This window comes from Dicentrarchus labrax, unplaced genomic scaffold (assembly GCF_905237075.1).
Source record: "Dicentrarchus labrax unplaced genomic scaffold, dlabrax2021, whole genome shotgun sequence".
NCBI classification, from domain to species: Eukaryota; Metazoa; Chordata; class Actinopteri; family Moronidae; genus Dicentrarchus; species Dicentrarchus labrax.
In genome coordinates this window covers 21,745,865-21,761,799 of record NW_026136709.1, presented here as the reverse complement: position 1 = coordinate 21,761,799, position 15,935 = coordinate 21,745,865, and the positions used below count along the sequence as shown (strand labels likewise).

The following is a 15,935-nucleotide window of genomic DNA, read 5'->3' as shown; positions in this document are numbered from 1 at the left end:
GACCTTTACTTTAACCTCCACCAGAGTCCATAGACAAAAACACTCATTCTACCTTGCAGCTCATCGTAACTTCATTCGAAATGAACAGAAACAAAATAAAACTCACCACCACAGGCAGAATGAGTGTGACTATATAGTGACTCCACTGTATCTTTACATAACGAAGCTGTTTGCTGCTATATTAATGTTTAAATCTCGTATCATCTCTAAGGGCTCGTGGTGATAACAGCAATGATCTGTCAGCTGTACTATAAATGTTAAGAACACATGAGCATATTTATTCCGTTTTAAACTGCTGACATTAATATAAATTCAGTTTATACATATTAAACACATTAAACAGGTACTTGGTTGCATGATGCTTTAGTTTTACAGCTATTGTAAGAAAATGATTATTATGGGAGTTAAATATATGTTGAATTATCAGCTGAAATTCTATTATGCAAACAAAAAATGTTAGTAATTATATTAAATTAAATTAAATGAAAATAAGATGCAGGCATTGAGGAAAGGGAACTGGTGTCCTCCCACTCTCCTCCAGCTCCATCTGCCTGATAACGACAGTAAAAGTCCCCAAAAAGCTTCTTCTTTTTTAACATCGTCTTACTGCAGTAATTGAGTCTTCACCAAAGACCGAGTCTTCCTGCAGCACTTCAGATCTGCTGCTTTAATCCCGGAGCAAATGACTCTGTACTCATCTGATCGCTGAGCGGCACTTATTTCAGTTTCATCACGGATCTCTTAGCAACTAACCGAACTCCATCAGCGAGGTCAGCGAGGAGAACTGCCAGCGCCGCATTATGTCTAAATATATAACAGAAAGAAGAAGAGAAAGCAATTTGTGTTAATTGATTCTGTATTTGTGTAAGAACAAGAGAACATTTGCTGACGTATGAGTGCTGAAATAATCTGTTCCCTGCTCAACAAACTGTAAAGAACCACAACAAGGTGTTTCTTAATTACCTGAAAGCAGCTTTTCAGAGTTGAGGTCGTGTTAAACACATGATTTAAATCCCCTGAAAGCCCCACGAGGTCGACATGGATCGCCATAGTTTACGATCAGATACCTGCAACTTAAAACATTCCCAACAGCCTCAGCTGCATTTTGGCTTTACGAGCTAATTAGCAATTGTTTAATTGTTGTTGTTATAATACGGCTGAAAAACGTGAAAATGATACCTTCTGCTAGTTTCTACTTCTACTCAACGACAGTTTAAGCTTTAAATGTTGTAAATATTTTTTTATTTTAGTTACTTTACAGCAGCTTAAAATTTTGAATGCAGAATTTTTACTTGTAAATTAAAGGATTTCTTTTACTTCAGTAAAATATCGGAGTATTTCTTCCACAGTAAATCAGTGTGGCTGCAGACTCTTGAAGTTTGTGTCTATTTCTTCCGCAGACAGGCTACTTCTGAGTCGTTGGAAACTCTGGAAATCAATTAACGGCGTCTAAAATTTGATGTTCAAGGGGAATCGTGGAGGCTCGTGTTGAAACAGATTAAACGGACTGTTTGATGGCTGAAATGTGGGTGATTTAAACACAGTCCTGATCTGTGAGGAAAGAGGGAATTTTATGTTGTTTGCTGCATGAAGCAACATTAAACTGACAGATCTTTTCTTGGAGCCTGATGAGACGTCTCTTCTTCCCCCACACTGACACACAAAGAGAGCGGACGTCATGTTTCAGGGCCGGTCATCGATCAGCCCCGCTGTTTGTATTGACTCACTGTACGTGGGAGGAGGGAAGCAGTCGGCCCGTCCTCTTCTGTTCGTGCTTCTTGAGCAGAGAGTTTGTTGTTGTTGTGTGTTTGTTGTGTGTTTGTTGTGTGTTTGTGGATTCAGTCTAATAAACTTGTTGTGTTCAATGTTTCCTGACTTACTTGAATTTAAACTGTGTGTTAAAATCTAAAACCTCTGGGTCTGTTTTCGGAGTTTTATGCGAACTGGAATCAAAGACGGGACTCACAAGTGAAGCGGTAACCATGGAAACTGATTTATTTATCTGGTTTTTTTTTTGTTTTTCAGATCCTTCCCGGAGTTCGGATCATCATCGCCAACCCGGAGACCAAAGGACCGCTGGGAGACTCTCACCTCGGAGAGGTCGCCACACAAAAACTGCGTCTCTTATTTAGTTTGTTTCTTTCCCGTCTTTCTTTTTATTTACTGTTCTACTCTTTTATTTCATTTTCTTCCATCTTTTTCCTTTTTTTTTCTGTCATAGCTTTTCTGGTTTCTTTTTAATCTATCTCCCTTTTTCTTCTTTGAACTCTCCTGTCCTTTCTTTCTGTCCTTTTTAGTCTTTATTTTATTTTCTGGATTTCACTTTTCTCATTTCCTGTCTGTCTTTGCTGTCTTGCTCTTTGTTCCCTCCTTCCTTCCTTCCTTCCTTCCTTCCTTCCTTTACATTACATTCATTAAGCCGACGCCTTTATCCAAAGTGCATTCAACGGTGTGGCTGCAGCCCAACAACCGTACATCACCTTCATCTAATATGCTGGACTAATTCGAGTGCTACGTTCAGGAACAATAAAAGCCGGAGACAGTTAGAGCTGCAAACATCTCCCTCCTGGGTGTTTGCAGTCGTATAATAAAGAGTTTAAAGTGTATTTAGCTGCACTGCCGAATCTATATTGCTCTCCCAGTTTGTGGTTTCTCATTATCTATCCGTCTCCACTCTTAAATATCCTCTTACTACCTGCTGTAGATTTGTGTGTAATGTAGCTCTTTAACAACAATCTGGACTCTGTGCTGCAGATCTGGGTGCACAGCGCTCACAACGGCAGCGGCTACTACAGCGGTTACGGCGAGGAGGTTCTCCAGTCCGATCACTTCAACTCCAGACTCAGTTTTGGAGACACGCAGACGGTCTGGGCCAGGACGGGTTACCTGGGCTTCCTCCGCCGCACCGAGCTCACCGACGCCAACGGAGGTCAGTTGCTCTCTCTCTCTCTCTCTCTGACTACATTTCCTCAGCGTCTCTCCGCCCGCCACGCCATCACCAACGCAACCTCTCTCGTCTGTCTTGTGTTTCCCCAGAGAGACACGATGCTCTGTTCGTCGTGGGAGCTCTGGAGGAGGCCATGGAGCTGAGGGGGATGAGGTACCATCCCATCGACATCGAGACCTCCGTCATCCGCGCTCACAAGAGCATCATGGAGTGGTAGGTCTCGGTTCGGTTTCACCATCTTTACTACCGTCCTGTACAGTTGTATTATTGCATAATGAACCTCTAAAACTGGGATTTAAAGTTCTTATGTGCAAGTCTGACAACATTTATACTGTTAATGGAATTCTCTACACATTGTACAAACTGTTTATGAACATATGAACAACATTTTAGAGTATTTTCACCTTCCAATCTGTTAGAGTGCTGAACAAAATGAGTACAAATCAAACAAGAGCATAAGATCATCTGTTTTTTAAAGAGCATTTCAACCAGATAAAACAAGATAAACATTTTAGGAGATAAAAGACTAGTAGAAGTAAAAGAAGTGAAATCAGTAAAGGCAGTGATCATGTTTCTTGGTTCTGGTTAAGTCTTGAATTCAACATCTTACCTGACTCATAATGCTTGATTAATAAAGTAATGTAATTAATGTAATGGAGTACTTTCCGTCCTGAAGGTGTTATCAATGTGTCAGATGTGTTCTGCTGCCCTCTAGTGGAAAGAGTAGAGAACACACTGAATATATAAAACCTGTGTGTTCCTCCTCAGCGCGGTCTTCCCCTGGACCAACCTGCTGGTGGTGGTGGTGGAGCTGGAGGGCTCCGAGCAGGAGGCCCTGGACCTGGTTCCCATGGTGACCAAGGCGGTGCTGGAGGAGCACTACCTGATCGTGGGCGTCGTCGTGGTGACGGACATCGGCGTCATCCCCATCAACTCCCGCGGCGAGAAACAGCGCATGCACCTCCGCGACGGCTTCTTACAAGACCAGCTGGACCCCATCTACGTGGCCTACAACATGTAGCCTGAGTGTGTGTGTGTGTGTGTGTGTGTGTGTGTGTGTGTGTGTGAGAGAGAGAGAGCTAGCATGCGTTCGTATGCCGTGCATATCGCCGTTGTTGTTCATTTATTTCCCAAAATCAAGATGTACTGTATTTTTGAACCTGCATATGGTGTGGTCTTAAAATCGTCCGTTTTCTTTAAAGTCGTGTTCGTGCCGAATTCGGGGTTCGATTGGCTGATTGATTGACAGATTGATTGATTGATTGATTGCTCGCTCAGTGGTGGTATGATGATGATCTTTTTCTTTCTTTTTTTTTTTGTTGTTTTTTTTGTTTACACCCCCGTTCAATCTCGTGACCGTCACTGGGAGCTCGTCACTGTAGAAAGCCTTAGGGGAACACTGTGTACGGGGCGGCCGCACCGCTCGACGTTTTCAGAGGTTTTTAGGAGGTAAAAAAGTAGAGAGAGAGAAAAATACTAGAGACTGTATCTGTCAACATGTTTTACTGGTCGAATCAACAACAACAACAACAACAAAAAAAAAGAGCTTTGTGGTATTATTTCAATTAGAACAGGGGCAGCCAGATTATTGTAAAAATATAAATATTGTACATAGACATAATAATCTATATGGAGAGGTACCTAAAAACACAATGAGGTATAGTAGCCCCTATATGCAGCTCTCTCCACCTGCACCCTGTGTGTGTGTGTGTGTGTGTGTGTGTGTGTGTGTGTTCATCTGTCTGTGTTAATGTGTGACAGGGACATTTTACATAGTTTTAATGTGATTCACGCGACAGATTTTAAACCCTTATACGAACAAGTAAGACACTTTTTTTTTGTTGTTTTTATGGAGACTTGAAGCTGCAGGCGGGAAAAAGAAAACCTGACGTTAAATCATCTTTAAGTTGTTAAAGGTTTGGAGGCAAAAACTGTGTTTTTAGGGAGAAAACACCCCAAATTGAAGTGCAATGTCTATAAATAAAGGAGTGAATTTAAACCTAAAGTGCAACATGCACAATAATCATCAGTTTTCATCTCTCAGTTACTTTATAACTAAATGACTAACCTGTGAAATCCTTAAAAACAAAACACCCAAAGCAAAGCAAAGTGTGCACTGTGTGAATATAGAAGAAAAAAGAGGGAATATTGTTATTTAAAGGGAAACTTTATTTATTTGAATCAGAAAGCGAAAAGAGGGCCAGACGTGACGCAGTCGAGGATAAAAACGCAGCCTGACGAACGCCGATTAACGGCAATCTGGAGGCCGACGGGACGAAGAAGGGAAACTGTAGATGAAGTTTACAGGAAATAAAAGAGCTCATATTGTAGCAATAACGCCTCGTGAAGGACGTCGTTCGCTGCAGACGATGAACAGCCGTATTGATCCCGAACCGAACTCCCTCGTTCGTTAGATATTTGTCTTCTGTTTGGGTTTTTTTTTTTTTTTACCTCCTGATTGTTTGACTTTAAAATGATGAAACATGGCAGGAATTCACTCGATTGAACACGTTTAAATAAAACAGTCAAAACCAAACTTGCCTTTGATTTTTGTCCGTTGGAACCACAAATAACCGAACTACAGCATCTCTCTAAATCTCTGCTCAGACAGTGAAATATTCTTTGGCACAAACAACAAAGAACTTGAAAATGAGCAGTTTTTATTGTTATTATTGTATTTATTCAAGATTTTATATCACCTATTAATCTGCCTGCAGGGCGTCAACACGAAACCTGATAATGGATCCACAGATTTTTGTATTTTAAGAAGAATTCAACTGAAACTTTAAAAAACTTTAAAGTCCAAATTCAATTTAAAGTTGTCATAATGAAAAATAGAAGAAAAGAGGGAGATGGTACTTAAACGCACCACAAATCTGCCTCAGTAGCCGACCACATACTTCCATTGAACCTCAGTTATTTATGTTTTAGATTCAGTGTTTTACACCTTTACAGCCTTTATAAGGACGTCTGAGTCTCTAAGAAAAACACCAAAAAGTTCAGATTCATTCGAGCTGTCGTCGTCTTTTTCTGCAGTGAAGAACGTCCTCCGGGCTTTATGTGCACTGCCTCTAACGTTACACGATTACAGATCAATAATCAACTAAAATACGACTAATAAACCCACGCCTGCTGTGAATTATGGGTAATCACCGCACTGTTGGACGTAGCTGTCGACCCGTGACGCTGCGGGTTGGACTCAGACTTATATTCAGTGTCGGCGCTATTTAGAATAAGTCATAAACGTTTGTTTGTTTGTTTGTTTGTTTGTTTACATCCCAGTGGATAAAGTATCTCATGACATCATCTCATCGTTCTTTATTCTTCTTCGTTGGTGCGTCTCACCGTCTTCTGCCCTCTTTTTATATGAGAAGAAAAGACTTTTATGCATATCAGAAGTTGCTTAGCGCTTGTTTGGCTGACATTAGCAGTTTGGGTTTTGTTGGTAGCAGCGTAGCGGTCATGTTTCAGTCCCTGTGTGTGTGTGTGTGTGTGTGTGTGTGTGTGTGTGTGTGTGTGTGTGTGTGTGTGTGAGGTGGAGGATGTTCGATAAGAAGGAAATCCCATCAGAAAACCCGGAGGACTCGTCTTTGTGTGTTCAGAACTGGATGGGAGAGAGACTGCATGGTGTGTGTGTGTTAGGTGTGTGTGTGTGTGTGTGTGTGTGTATATTGTATGTAAATAGTGTTGATTTTGTACGGTACAAGTGTGTGTGACTTGTTTTGTACACATGATAAAAAAGATTAAATGACACTTTTATAAGAGCCTGCTATTGGCTCACCGTCACACTATACAGTGCAATAAAGTGCTTTGATTGGCTAAAACTCAGACTTGTTCTTCTTCTTCTTATTATTATTATTATTATTATTATTATTATTATTATTATTATATGACTGTTTGTTTGGATGCTTCAGGAGACTAAATATACATTATAAATAGAGAACGACTGTATATTGTAAGTTATATGAAATCAAACTGTTGAGAGACCTCCAGATGAAAAACAATCTACGTTTTAAAGATTTTAAAGGTTTTAAAGATTTTAAAGGTTTTAAAGCGGCCCGGTGAGGCTGTGGGGAACAGTTGAATTATTTTGGAGGAAAAGAGAAATAAAATAAACTTTTCGGGGAATAATTGTGTTAAAAACAACATTAATGACCTTCATCAGAGCTTTGAGGAAAATGAAATGGAAATGGTAAATCTACAATTTAATAGTTCTGAGGTTTCAGATTTTAAACATTTATATGCAGATAAATAATAAAATACAGATATTTAAGTACTAAGTAATGTTTAGTATTTAACAAGTTTATACTGTAAGTCTCCACATTTTAACACAAATATCTGCGTCTACATTTTAAAAAACAGGCTCATTACTTTCTTTAGAATATCAATAACTATTATTATTATTATGTTGTTTTTAAAAACTACATAACTCGGCCATGTTTGTAGTTTTGGTTTTGCACAGAAACAGCTGATATAAGTTTCCTTCAGAGACACCGACAGAGAACTTTTATACTCAATGAATCAATATTTTTCTCCAGTATCTGTACTTCTCCTCGGGGAAAGGAACGTGTGTTTTGCCGCCACTGTTAATTAATAATGACTTAATTAATTTACAAACTATAACAGACGGTTGTTTGAATAAACTGATGATTAGTCGACTTTGTCCTGAGTTAGTTCAACTCAAACTGTTTAAGTTTATTAAAGATATGAAAGATATTTGATTAGAAGAAACTCAAGTATTTATTGTGAAGGTAAATTAAGTTATTTGTACCAATTTAAATTCAGTTAATTGAAGTTATGTCTCATACGCAACATTTCTCCTTTATTAGTTTATCTGAATAAAGTTTTTTATACAAATGTTACACTAAAAAAACCTTTATAATTAATTAATTATCAAACTTTTCTGTGTGACATTAAATCTTTACACTGTATTTATGTTAAATCTTATAACTTCTGTGTCTTCGGTTTATCATAAAGAGTCACAATATTTACAGAAACAGACACAATAAAACTTCTTTAAACTTTTTTTTATCTTGTTCCTTCTGCTTCTAACTTCCTGTCCTCTCTGGTTCGGGTCTGCTCGGACTCTAAAAGCATTCCTGACTGATTTCAGTATCATAAACTGGACTGGAGGATCTGTGAGGGGGTCAGACGGATGATGGAGTCTCCTTTCTTATCCTCCGTCCTTTCATCTGCCTCAAACAACATTAAACTCACAACATTTTGGAGGTTTATTTCAGTATAAATGAGGCAGAAGAGGCAATAAAAACAGCTCAGATCAGTGCAGGAGGAAGAATCCTTTACTTCAGTAAAAGAATGTAATCAGGAAAATGCACTTAAAGTATTAAAGGAATGTAAAAGCAGGATTTTACTGAAGCTGTTTGAGCTCATTTGGAACTATTCTGCAGCTGCAACTCCTAATTATTTTCATTCTGGATCAATCTGCTGATCATTTTCTCCATTAATCCATTGATAAATAAATTAACATTATTACGGTCCTGGATGAGGAAATAAAGGCAAGGTGCTTAGTGGATTTCTTGTATTATTTTATATATTATAATCAGCCGTTACATTGTTTTAGTCCATTCTGAATAAATAAAGTCATTTTTATTGACTATTACGTTATTTAAAGATAAAATGTGGGTTTTATTTTGAATGTTGGACCACTGGAGTCCAACTCGAGGACCCTCTGAGGGCCTCTGGACCAGTGTTTGGAAACTTACTGTAACCTCACATATTGATTTATCTATGTATTATTAGCAGGAGTTCTGAGTTCATCCACACGGTGTCACTGTTGTTATTTCAAATTAAAAAAACTCATGAAACTCCTTCAGGTCTTGTCGGCGGGAGCGCGCATCGGTCCGGGGTGTCCTGAGGGACGCGTGTGACGGGGACGCGCTTTAAAAGTGAACAGGAGGAGTGAACCGGGACCAGACCGCGTACTGGACTCAGCACACACACCGTCTGTCCCGGATCTTTAACCTCAAACAGGAACCAGTTTGGATCAGGTGTGATTCTGTTTCAGGTCCGACTGGATGAAACCGTGCGTAAAAGCTGCCGAACCAACGCGCCAAAACCGGACTTACAGGCGGACACCTCTGCGCGTTACAGACACCCACAATAGTTCCCAGACTGCAGTTTGGTATCAGGTCACCACACGTGTTTCCTGCCGAGGATGTCAGTCCGATGAGCTGCCCCTTCAGGTGCTTTTAACCCTTTCAACCCTCCGCTGGATGAGATGCGACCATGCCCTTTACGCACCGGCTCGCTCTGCTCCTGCTCGGCTTCACCGTCCTGCACACGGTCAGTGCCTCGTTAATTACCAGGATTAATGAGATTAATTTATTAATATATCATTATTATCTATAAAATATGGAGGTAAACAAGGTGTCACACGTTTTAAAAGGTATTTATTTGGGTGTTTATGGGGAGTTTGTGACATTTTAAAGGATTTCTGCGACATTCCTGCAGAATTACTCAACATGCTGATCTCTTGTGGTTGTAAATATTTAGTTTTAATTAGCTTAATTAGGCCATAATACTGAGACACAGTGACCTTACTCTGCTTGATTTCCTTTTATTTCCTCTAATTTTCCCTCTGAGACTGTTTAAATAATGTGTTCATTTAGGGGGTTCTAGCCCCCACCGTGAATTGCGCAATAATCATGTTGTCTTTCCATCATATAAACTTCCACCATGCTGCGTTCAGTGTCATTAATTAAACACTGATTGGACTGTAATTTAGCTCAACCAGCAGCCTGCAGGCTCTGCTTTATAAACAGTCATGATAAACTGCCCGTTACACTCATCCTGGACCTTCAGTTCATTTGTAGAAGTTTTTATCTTCTAGAAACAACAGCAGACGATTCAAGTGGATGATTAACTCAAATGTTACTTCTGTGGAAATGTTGTAAAGTGGCTCCAGAAATCCACTCCAGTCAGAGAAAATGTGACTCATTTAAGATTTACCTTAAAAAGACCCAAAAGTCTGGATGTATATGACAGAAAAGTTTCAGTTGGAGGTGGAAAATCTGCATTTTCTAGCTCATTATTTTAATTATAAGCTGTTTTTTTTTTTTTACAAACATTATAGATGTAAATGGACATTAAAAAGCTTAAAAAACCCTCCAAACCTTCAAAACCTTCACGATTTAGTTGTTTGCTTCGGTTAAATCATAAAGTCCCTCAGCTTCCAGTCTCTTATGTTTTTGTTTGAGGTGACTAAATTCACACTTCTCCCTTTTTGTTTCCCCTTCAAGAAGCTTTAAGCTTGAAATCTTATTGCATTGATTTTGTATCAGATGTCAGATATTTTAATGATTGACCTACGAGTGTGACGGTGGGTTTTTAAACTGTGTTCATGCAGCAAAAAAATCAAACGTTGGACAAGAAACGTTTCACATTTTCACTGCGTCAGACTTTCACAGTCACAAAATAAATGTGTCAGCTCTCTCTCTCTCTCTCTCTGTGTGTGTGTGTGTGTGTGTGTTACACTATATACGTCAAACCTGTATGTGTGTGTGTGTGTGTGTGTGTGTACTTTCCTCTAAAGGCTAATGACTTCTGCTTCCTATATTGATCTTATCAGAGAGCAGAGTCCTGCCAGCAGGGTTCAAACTGTGACATAAGCTCATTTGATTGACAGTTTGAGAGGTAAAGAGTTAAAGAGAGATATTTACAAACACTTCAGAAAGTCTCTTAATCTCCCTAACTGCGCCGACGGGAGCTAAGCTGTGTGGTTTAATCCTTATTTTTGACTAAGTGTTGAACTCGAAGCTTGAAAATCCTGCAGGGTGACGTCAGTGAACTGCTCTCATGTTGACAGACGTGGCTGAACTGTTGTGTCTGACGGCTTTAAAAGAGGAGAGAGTCACTCAGCTCGACACACACTCAGACTGTAGTTTCACTTTCTGTGTGTTGATGATAATAATAAAGAAACACCCATAAATCTGATTGGAAATCGAAAGACGAAAACCTGCAGAATCGAAGAAGAATCATCTCATTTTAAGGTTTTATTAAGCAGTAGTTTGTCTTTGTCTTGTCTGTTTCCTGTTTAAATTGATCTAAAATAAAAACTATAATAGTGAGAGCATTGATTCTTTTTGCAGCGGAAAGCTTTAACATCTGTAAGATCCCAGTGTTGCAGTCTGGGTGACGGCGCCAGCTGATTGGCGCTGAATAGAGAAGAGCGGGAAGAAAAGAGCAGCTAAAAAATGAAAGTAAAAATTAGCATCTCTTTAAAAAACGAGACTTTCTGGAGAGTCCAGAAATATTCTGTTCATGTTTCTACGTTTAGAAATCTGTTGAATCACCATGTTTCTTGTTTTTTAAAAATGATTATGATTTATTGACTTATTAACCTTTTAGTTTATAGGTTAAACTGATTTTAGGGACATGAAACTTAAAGAAATGAAGAGTTAACGATGCAAATTATCCAAAATATGAAAAAATATAGACTTAAAAACCCCCTCGGCTAAAGTGACTCCTTAGCAACGTTATACTTCCTGTTTATAAAGCATTATTGGAGCTGTACTTCCAAAACGTAGAGCATGATTATACCCAATAGAATAAGATAAAGATTAACAACAGCTGCATAAATCTATTAATAACCCAGTTTTCCCAAGAAGTCAATCAGAGATCTGAGAGCCGAAGTCATCGTAGGTCAGTGATGTCTTTTGTTTTGTTTTGATTTGTCGACTCGTGTTTAAAACAATCAAATCCGTTTAAATGTCACGTTAGACTCAACCGAAGAGGGATTGCACTCGCCGAAGTCTTCCAGCATCAGTAACCGAGAGAAAACGTGGTGCGTTCACTGTCCCCTCGTCAACAAATCGGATCTAATCTGCAGTTTTTGGACGCAGTTGAGGTCAGACAAGTTCAGGATTACAAAAACAAACATTCTTTTGTTTAATTTAATCCAGAACATTTTATATCGGAAATGAATCGGTGTGTGTGTGTGTGTGTGTGTGTGTGTGTGTGTGTGTGTGTGTGTGTGTTTGTGTGTATTCCAGCTCATTAGATGACAGAGATTATGTTGTTTGTAAACTGGCGGTGGATTAAATGAGGTCATACGGTTTATCCTCTGCCCTTTGCCACTTTCTATTTATAGATTGTGTTTTGAGAAGCAGAAAAAAAGACACGAATCCAAATCAGGAAAGTTTTAAAAGGCCAGCGAGGATCACGGCGCCCCCACGAGGCACACCTGGAGCTCACATCAGTAGCCTTCATCCTTCATTTTCATCATTAAAGCCTTTTTTCAGGTGAAATAGTTGCAGTACTTGTAACAGTTGAGAATTTAAATTGACCCTTAAAACCTTCAGATTCATCATCTGCTCATCCAAATTTACTCAGTTTGAACTTAAAGTTGTCAGAAAAAGATAAAACGTTGATGAAATGTTCAGCTCTTGAAAGAAGAAAGAAGCCAAACGATTGCAGACTAAAAGTCTCCAACTTGTTTTTTCCGCAGTGAAATCTGCCAGACGAATGAATCATCAGGATTATTATCCTACTTTGAAGCTTTACTGTTGGAGCTTTTATAGAGAAGGAAGCAGCCTGATACACATCATTTGTTGTGCTGCTGTGGAAGTGGAAACCCCAGATATCATCTTTTTTTCCCCCGCCCGTACTTGAACGCACCAGATCACCATCAGACTTTTTATCAGTCGACATAAGAAGCGAGCATCAACAAGCTTTTAAGCATTAAATTGAAGAATAATTGGTGCATTGAGGTGATGTTTATATGACGTTTCTGGAAACTCGGTTCGTATTTGATGTTTTTAGTTCTCGCACACTGAAGTTTATTTTCACTTATTCACAAATACATCGTCCTGCCGCCCCTGAATGCTCACTAGAGAACCAAATGTGGATTAATTCGCCACTGAAAGTAGTCCCATAGCAAATGCTCTATTTCCTCCTGTTCTTAGTTTTTTTAGAGATGAAACTAAATATATATGAGCTGTTTTTTAAAGATTTACATCTTTAGTAGGAACCAATGGGTTTGGAGCTGAGAGCTACAGACATAACGTATGAAGAGACGGACTATTGTATGTTCAGTTTGGGCTGTTTTTTCCCATTAGTGGAGAAAAAAAGCATAAATGCAGCTCCAGTCGTCTGTGGAGCGTTCAGCATGCACAGTTGAAGACAGAATTAGCGACTGAGGGATTAATTGGACCGATAAATACCTTCAGACACACCTGCGGGCCGCTGTGGAACGATGGCGCTCCACCTTGTGAGTTGTGGGAAGATGGTGAAAGAGTTGGTGTCGAGTACTATACCTGTACTATAACTCTAATGCATCCTGCTCCTATAGAACAGAACAGAATTATACAGGACTTTTATTTGATGTCAGCATTGAAACACCGATGTCAGTCGACCAGCACACAGAACTGAAGCGATGTTTGATTGGTTAACGTGACGAGGTGGCAGCTTGATCGGCCGCTTGGCTCCGAATGATGGCTCGATGGGAAGTAACAAAAGCCTAACCTGTGTGTGTGTGTGTGTGTGTGTGTGTGTGTGTGTGTGTGTGTGTGTGTGTGTGTGTGTGAGGTATAAACACACTGACAGTTCTGAAATGCTGCTGAGAGCTGGTAGGGTATCTCAGTGTAAACAGACCTCCCGGCACACACACACTCGCAGTATATCAATGAAGTCGAGTTGACACACGGACTCATTATGTTTGAGTGTGTTTCTGCCCTTTTGTTTACACTCTGTTTGAGTGCGTGTGTGTGTGTGTGTCCTTGGTTACCGTCAGAGGTACCAGGACACACACACACACACACACACACACACACACACACAGGCTCTAGGTTGGCGTTTATCAGCAGCACAAAAGTTTGGTTTGTAACGTCACTACAGGAGCTGCTGGCGAGGTGAAGCTCATTAACAATAACTGAAGATTAGCTTTGGGCTGCAGAGGTCAGACCTGGAGTTTACAGTCTATTAAATTAACTTAAAGCAAGAAGAAAAACATATTTTTTAATGTTTTTATTTTTTATTTTTTACATTATCTCCAAGAGTTAAAGCAGTTCAGCAGTTTGGGACTTAAAAAAACAGATTTGTTTGTTTTTGGTCGTCATCATCAGAGAAACAAGCTGAGCTAACGTAGAAGCACGGTCCTTTGTCCGTCAAACACAGATTTTTTTAAGGTGGAACTGCTTTATTCAGTGTTTTTACTGGTTTTAATCAGCGGGTCTGTTTGTTTTGGAGAGGAGGAGACCTCTGTGGCGGTGATGGACACTTCTTCATCGTCATATAACTTCATCTTTTGCTTTTGTTTTGATGTGAGACCCCCGTCTAGTGGCAGAAATGACGTACTGTATGTTTAACAGTTGTCTGAGGGCTGCCTACATTGTCACACTTTGAATACTACAGTAAGTTATCACCCTAATTTAATTAACCCTTATCTCAGTGCCACTGACTACTTGGATTCACAACATTTTTATATTTGTCTTGGTCTGAGATGCGCAGTTATATCTCATGTTTTGTCTGGGATGTTGAAGATGTTGTCTAGGACATCCCTGAAGAATATTTGGCGATTTTAATTTGTTTGGATGAAATTTAATAAAACAGTGATGCACATGATTAACATTAGGGAATGAAAGAAGCAAATTGAGTGCACAAGGACATGAATTTCTGATCCGAGGGAGCAATTTATCAACATTTCCATCCGCTGAGACCTCCTGGAGAAAGTTTTCAGACACAGAAACGTGAACTTTAGTCCAGAAAACTGAAGCACGTTTATCAGATACCAGCAGAGTCTGAACTTTTAACTGATGCTGGAGGTTTTGTTCACGTTGGAGATAATATTCATAATATTTATTTCCTCTCGTCCCCGACAGGTTAATGGAAAGTTAACTCTCTGCCAGTTCTACTGGGAGATACAGAGAGCCAAGAGAGAGTGTCAGACACAACTGCAGCAACAGACGCCTGCGAGCACAGGTACACACACACACACACACACACACACACACACACACACACACACACACACACACACACACACACACACACACACAGAAGAAAGAAGAAATTGTTTGGAAACCCCCATCAGCTCTAAAGTGAAATAAATGCAGGACGGAGAGATTTTATGGTGACTAACATCTTTGGAAGCAAGAAATACTAATAATACACGTGTGTGGATGTGTGTGTGTGTGTGTGTGTGTGTGTGTGTGTTTATAGGCGTGTGTGTGTGTGAGTGAGTGCGATAGTCATGTATGTGAAGAGGAGGGTGTGTCTGGACGCTGTGTTGCAACACACTCGCTATTAATCATTTATTTATCTTTCAGTGGACCACAGGAAGTACACACACACACACACACACACAGACACACACACACACACACACAGATACAGATACAGTACATGCTACGCAGAGCTGCTCTCTAAAAGGTCATGTGTGTTTGAATGTTTCGCCACAGCGATAATAAGAAGGCGTTTTATCTGTGTGGTCTGCAGCTTGTGGACTGTGGGTTTTTTCTCACGCCTGTCTATAGTCGTGTGTGTGTGTGTGTGTGTGTGTGTGTGTGTGTGTGTGTGTGTGTGTGAGTGAGTGTTAAACTCACCAGAGTTGTATCTTTAAGGGACAAACCCCCATCAGATTCTCTTGTTAGACACCATCAGGTCATATTTGAGATGCAGTGCTGTTATTTTAAACATTTTTATATCTTTTATCTTTAAATACAGAAAGTATCCTCATCAGTGGTGGAAAGTAACTAAGTACATTATCAAGTACTGCACACAAGTACAATTTTGAGGTACTTGTACTTTATATGGATATTTTCATGCTTATTTTTTGCCACTTTATAGTTCAACTCCACAATTCAGATGGAAATGTTTTACTTTTTACTCCACAACAGTTATATGATAACTTTAGTTACTAGTTACTTTGCAGTAGAGGTTGACTGATTAATCGGCATTAATTCACATAATCGGTACCGACTGATGTCTGCGCTCATGGAGCCGATATGATGATGTAGTTGAATGACGTCTC

General features: G+C 39.6%; 2 protein-coding genes across 4 annotated transcripts in view; both read left to right on the top strand.

Moving 5' to 3' along the window:
* Window positions 1-6,775, top strand: part of LOC127369393 (disco-interacting protein 2 homolog C) — a 53,927-nt gene extending 47,152 nt beyond the window's left edge. For both annotated transcript variants that reach the window (XM_051410698.1, XM_051410697.1), the window contains 4 exons: window positions 2,026-2,100; window positions 2,755-2,929; window positions 3,037-3,160; window positions 3,716-6,775. In XM_051410698.1, coding sequence (XP_051266658.1) covers window positions 2,026-2,100; window positions 2,755-2,929; window positions 3,037-3,160; window positions 3,716-3,968 — 627 coding nt within the window. In that variant the 3' untranslated portion in view covers window positions 3,969-6,775. The remainder of the gene's footprint in view (window positions 1-2,025; window positions 2,101-2,754; window positions 2,930-3,036; window positions 3,161-3,715) is intronic.
* Window positions 6,776-8,848: 2,073 nt separating this feature from the next.
* Window positions 8,849-15,935, top strand: part of LOC127369647 (vasoactive intestinal polypeptide receptor 2-like) — a 28,555-nt gene continuing 21,468 nt past the window's right edge. The window contains exons 1-2 of one of the 2 annotated variants that reach the window (XM_051411206.1): window positions 8,850-9,250; window positions 14,785-14,884. In XM_051411206.1, the coding sequence (XP_051267166.1) occupies window positions 9,194-9,250; window positions 14,785-14,884 (157 nt within the window). In that variant the 5' untranslated portion in view covers window positions 8,850-9,193. Of the gene's footprint in view, window positions 9,251-14,784; window positions 14,885-15,935 lie in introns of both variants that reach the window. The other variant, XM_051411205.1, reaches the window with a different exon arrangement.